The sequence below is a fragment of the Elgaria multicarinata genome, chromosome 8 (assembly GCF_023053635.1).
Source record: "Elgaria multicarinata webbii isolate HBS135686 ecotype San Diego chromosome 8, rElgMul1.1.pri, whole genome shotgun sequence".
NCBI lineage: Eukaryota > Metazoa > Chordata > Lepidosauria > Squamata > Anguidae > Elgaria > Elgaria multicarinata.
The window spans coordinates 48524242-48530241 of record NC_086178.1 but is presented as its reverse complement, the minus strand read 5'-3'; the positions used below and the strand labels follow the sequence as shown (position 1 = coordinate 48530241).

General features: G+C 52.1%; 1 protein-coding gene across 1 annotated transcript in view; it reads left to right on the top strand.

Moving 5' to 3' along the window:
- Nucleotides 1-634: 634 nt before the first annotated feature.
- RAB6B (RAB6B, member RAS oncogene family) overlaps nucleotides 635-6000 on the top strand; it is a 69742-nt gene continuing 64376 nt past the window's right edge. Inside the window, exon 1 of the mRNA XM_063132301.1 lies at nucleotides 635-748. Coding sequence (XP_062988371.1) covers nucleotides 679-748 — 70 coding nt within the window. The 5' untranslated portion in view covers nucleotides 635-678. The remainder of the gene's footprint in view (nucleotides 749-6000) is intronic.

The window sequence follows — 6000 nt, the reverse complement described above, 5'->3', positions numbered from 1 at the left end:
GACACACTTGTGGCTGCTTTCCCACCTGCTCAGCCCCAATCGGCGCCAGTTGGGGAAAGCAAAAGAAAAAACACAACACACCTGCCGGGTCTGCGGCGGTGGCTCCGCGTGGTCCCTTGCGGCAGGGAGGGATCCACTCCTCCCTGGATTCCCCCACCACACACACACACACACACACACTTCCACGGGACCGCCCTGCTCTCTCCCAGCTCGGGTTGGTACATCCACACACCTCCCTCTCCTGCAGCACCGCATTGGCTTGCTGGCTGCTCCAGCATGACATCAGGGTAGCCGCGAAGAGGCCAGAGCGCAGGCGCCGCGGACCGGGGTGGGCAGGCGAGGCAGGCGGGCAGGCGAAGGGCGAGATCCAGCAGCAGGCGGCCGAGAGCAGCAGCGCTCGTCCCAGCCGCGTTCCAGGGTGGGCGCGCGTCCTTGCCCGGCAACTGCAGGCTGCGCCCCGCTCGGGCGGCTCCCCCTGCAGAGCGCACCGATCGCAGCCTGCAAGCGGCAGCCAGAACTCCCGGCAAGAAGGCAGGCAGGCAGGCGAGAGGAGCTGGAGCTGCTGCTGCTGCTGCTGCTCCCGGTCGCCCTGAGCAAAAGGACCAGCCTGCAATTGCTGCCCCCTCCCTTTAACCCCCGTTTTCCTCCGGTCCTGCTTTCCGCGGAGCCCGGCGCACCATGTCTACGGGAGGAGACTTCGGGAACCCACTCAGGAAATTCAAACTGGTCTTCCTGGGGGAGCAAAGCGGTGAGTAGCCGGGCGCGGCTCCCCATTCCGCCGCCGCCGCCGCTCGTTTCCTTGCAAGAAGCAGCTGCAAAGGGCGGGCGAGCGCCGGCCCCGCTCGGCTCGCTGCGGCAGGTGCCTGCAAAGCGTCGGTCGTTTCTCGCTGGCCCGGCGGGCGGCGGGCGGCATCCGGCGGCGTCGAGCAACGCCCGGCACTGGCGCGCCACGCTCCGCCGCGGACCAGGCGTCCCCTCGGCTTTCCGGGAGGCGGTGTCGGTTGAGGTTGTCCCCCCGTCGGGTGGGCGCTGCCGGCAGCGATTCCTCTCTCTCCTCTGCGTGCCTCGCTTTGCCCTCTGGATCGGTGGTGGTGCCGGGTGGGGGGTCGCGTTGCGCTTGGGTGGAGACAGGCGCCCGAGGAGGCTGGTAGTGCACGAATGCGGGGATTGCGGGGGGTGGGGTGGGGTGGGGTGGGGGGAGGACAGCTTTCTCGCCAAGCAATTGCAGGTTAGACTACAAGGAGAAACCGGAAAGGATCTAAGGCGGGGTGTGAGGCCAGGACAGCACAGTGTGGTGTTGCTGCTTTCTTTGGAAAGCGAGCTCACGGTTGTTAGGGGCTCAAGGCGTTGATGGTAACCGGAACCTTTGGGAAAGAGATTGATTTTGCGGGGGGGGGGGGAGTCGGAGGGTCCACGTAGCCAGCCTAGGACTACCCTTGCCTCTCCATCACCACCACCCCTGCAGTGTTCAAACAGGCGGTATGGCAAATCGGCGATTTTCCCGGGCTCCTTAGCCGGCAGGTGCAGATAAAGAAGGAGGCACAGGAGAGGAGACACACCCTATTGCTCTCAGAGCTTCATTCCCCCCCTGCCCCCCCTTTCCTATGAGAACCCGGTGACTGGATAGATAGGATAGAGACCTTCCTTCTCCGGATGTCAAGGCAGCAAGACCAAGAAGCCAATAGGGAACAGCCCCTAGGGATGCTCCCAGCTTCCCATTTCTGGCCTGCATCCCTCCTTCATTGGTCCAGCGGTCTCTGCTAGCTAGCTGCGAGAGAGGCAGGCCAGAAACCTCTCTGCATGTGCGATCTATCTGCCAGGTCCAATTCACAACAGGGAGGGAAAGGGCAGCTGCTGCAGAGTGCTTAACCTGAGCCAGGGCTCAAGCCCCAGGATCTGTTTTTGCTTTGTTTTGGTTTTTTTCAAGCGTGTGATTTGATATATATTTTTTAAAAAAGACTTTTACAAACATTGTAGCAAACAATTAGAGAGAGAAACTCGAGCAGCTCCAAACGAATATTCCTCTGCTTGCTTCTTTGGAATTGGGCCTGGGCCCTGCCAGGTGTGAAATCATAATGAGAGTGCCCCTGCACATGGACAAAGTGAAAAAGCCTCTCCCTGCCAGACTGGGCCAAAGATTCATCTTGTCCAGAATGTATTTTCTGTATATTCTAATCCACCCAATAACAAGCATTCTCTGGGGACCAGCAGCAGCATGTCAGTAGGGAAGGAAAGCAAAAGCTCTGCCCAACTGGTATTCAGTGGTGTGCCTTTCGCTGCTGCTGAGTAGCCCCACTCCTACTGCTGAATAACCACAAACCAGCCCTTCCATTTTGGGGATTGTGGAACCAGGCTTCTACCTGAGAGGGTGTGATTTCAAGGAAACTAGAGACCCGTGTTTGGCCCCTTTACAAAATTAAGCATTGAGCTGTAAACATTAAAACATTGAGCTGTAAACATCTTCCCCAACCTGGTGCCCTCCAGATGTCGGATGGGATATTCTAGCTCAACACATGTTGAATGGCCATGATGGCTGGGGAGGGTGGAAGTTGTAGTCAAACACATTCAGCAGGCATCAGATTGGGGAAGGCTGATTGGAAGCTACCACCATAGGAAGGGGAGGGGGTGCTCCCTAGGATGAATATTTCTGATCAGGAGTGCAGCTGGGAAAGGGGTGTAGTGAGCCAGCCCACCCTCTGGTCATCCCCTTGCAATCAAGCTTCCTCCTTTAAAATTCAGCACAATAATTCTCACTTCCAGGTGCAATGTTCTAACTCCACCATTCCTATGGCTAAGAACAGAATGACACACATTTTCTCCATAACATATCCCCGTTAAGGGCTCTTTCCAGGGATGTAGAACCGCTTTTATCTTGAGGGTCTAATTCAGTTTCAGAGATGCTCTAAGGAGGGGGGCATTCCAGTGGAAGGCGTGGCTGAAGGCAAAGTAGGGAGGATGAAAAACACCAGCATATTTTATGTTTAAAACTCTTACTGCTAGTAACTAAGCCTTAGGGTAGGCAACAACCTCCCTGAACAGGGAAAAACTGCACAACAGCTGGGAAACCGTCCCTGGAGAGCTGGATTTGGCCCCCAGGCTGGAGAGTCAACACCCCTGGCTTATGCTGATTTAGTAACTGGATGCCGATTTTAACCTCTCCAGTTGCCAGAGTCACAGTAGAATGAATAGTGACTAGGCCAATATAAATTCTATTCTCCATCCCATCTTTTTAAAAAAGAGATTTATAACAATATATCATTACTTCAAGCAATTCAATGATCATAAGCCCCTGAATCCACTGGATTATGGCCATCCTATGCCAGCTGCGAGGAGAAGAAGAGTGGAGGCGATCTTCGCCTCTCTATCTTACTACCCTGCATTTTTTTGTTTGATGGGCCTTTTTGCCCATCTAGCAAAAGCATTTCAGAGGGCGAGGGAAGAAAGCTGGAGAGGCCTTAGGATAGCTGGTATCCTGGCCTCCCCAGTCCCCTTCCCGCCCACTGAAATGCCCCCTTTCCCCCCTCTCTTGAGGTTGTTTTTCCCACCCTAGAAGACAGCCAGCTTGGTTCTTTTCATGCTGTGTGAGGGAGAGGGCAAAGGGGGTTGGATCTTCGTGGTTGGAGTGCTGTCTCCATCCTCTGAGCTGGGAATATGAACTATCCTATGGCCCCTCCTTTGCTGTCTAGGGGCCATGGGTTCTCTCCGTAAGTCAGATAGTCACAGGACATCCTTCCTTCAAGTCTTTTGCCCATAGGTCTTTTGCATCCTTTTCTGTATCCTTAGGCCTTTTAAAGCAGCCAGTATGAATGAATTAGCCAGGTGAAACTTTCTCCACCACTTTATCTCTCTGGCAGGATAAGCTCTGCCCACTATGAAAAGCACCGAGGCAGGGTCAGTCAAAGGCAGCAGCCAGAGTTGCTGGCCGTGTCAAATTCCTGTAGGAGGTAATGTGCTGAAGAATGGAAGGTGGAAAGCATAATGTTTAAAAATGTCTTCAATTTTATTGGTCAGCTTCCCCTACCTGGTGCCTTCCAGATGTGTTGGACTACATCTCCCAGCATCCCCAGCCAACTGGTTGGGGTTTCTGAGAGTTGTAGTCCAACACATCTGGAAGGTACTACATAGGGGGAAGGCTATTACAGGCCAACTCTTAATCTTCAAGGCCAGGGCAAGTAATAATGTTTTAAAACAGATCCTGCAATGGGAAAGCGCCCTGAAATGTGAAAAGACTAGACCTTGATTGTTTAAGGCATGGTTGGCTGGAAAAACAAACCAACATCTGCGGGTATGTTGACCATAAAACAGCCAAAGGGATTCATAATCTCTCATTCCTTTACTCATCACCTTCACATACCCCAGAAAATTGGATATTCTTCTATAAGGAAGATTAAGAGTGCTTCCAGATGCTCCTAGTTAGGACCAGCCAAAGAAATTTAGCAGCTTGAGATAAAGGATTTAGCAGCTTGAGATAAAGGACAAGATGGCCTCCATCCCATGTACAGAAGCCAGCTGGACGGCCAGTTGAATCTTGCTTCAATACCGATGAATGGATAGCATCTCCAACGTTCCTGAGTCAGTCTAGTCTAGTCTAGGGGGCCTAGGTCAGGCTTTGTAGCATACATAACTCTGTCTTCCAACAGAGGGGAAATTCTGTGGATGAGGCAATTGCACAATCAAAGCCTACATCTGGAAGCACCAAAAATGTCCCCTCCCTTGCTATTCACTCAAAAAGAAATATATTTTCCCGGCCGGGGGGAAATGATACAAGCTGGTATCTACCCCTATCCTAGATGCTAGGTGGATCCATCACAATTTCCTTGCTCCACTCCTTCCCTCAGCTTATCCCTTCCTAGTCAAACTTCTTTTCCACTCACTCATCCACTTTTTACCCCATGTATAGAACAAGAATGGACTCTTTGCCTCTCACCATACCCACTGGTAATGGAGATGGGAAAGAGGTGTCCTGCAGCAAGAAGAATCCCTCCCTTTATGCTTGGTTCTTGCATCTGCTAAGCATGCCTCAGGATTTCTTGCCAATGTGAGGGTTGGTGAGCACTTCCCCCATGCAGGGCTGGCCCTACCATTAAGCACATTGAGACGGAAGCCTCAGACATCTATTTTTTACTGTCTTGAAAGGGCAGCAAATGGTTTAATTAATTTATTATGATTGTATTTTACTGCCAGGCAAACCTTTTCTGCTCCCTCAGGTGCCAAAATAACTTGACTCACCTTGGGTGCTTTGAACCTTGACTGGGGACCACAGAGGGATAGAATGGGGCATCAGTTGCTGTTCTGCCTCAGGCAGCAAAATGTCTTGGGCTGGCCCTGCGCACAGAGCAATGTAATTTTAATTACATTTTGAACGTGTTGCATAGAAATCGTGCTGGAGAGGAGAGGCGCCAATGACCTTGGCTGCCTCAATAGGCAGCCGCATTTCAGACGATTGTGCTCGTTTTATATTATTGATCCAAAAAAGAACTTTCAGTTGATCAATTTTTTCCATCCCTGATTATTTCCCTGCCTCTCTCTCCTAGTCCCGCATCACCATACCTGTCCTCGGGGCAAAACAGCGAAAGCAATTGGCCTTGTCTTTCTCCTCCCTTATTCATTGCCTCCTCTGACTGTTGTATTGTGCTTTGAGTGTCTTGTCTGCTCTGTGACTGTGGAATCCCAGAGAAAAAGCTCGGACACTGAGACATCTGAATAGATCTCCTACTTTACCTGTTATTTGCTTGTTTTTGTTTTTCCTAAGTTGGTGCTCCTGAATTAAGGGGGCAAGAACTGTACTGCCCCGAAGGGTCAGGGGACTGGCTGTCCTTTAATGCAGACTTAGGGAAACTCCCCCCTGCCCCTGCTTTGTAGAGCCATTGAAAACTCAATCGGGGCGTGTGTGTCACACTCAATGGTGGACAGAGTTACAGGTAAAATGAGTGAACCCACCCTTTCTCTCCTTGTTTCACTGTTGGGGGAAGAGGGCAGAAAAGGGGCCATAGCTCAGCG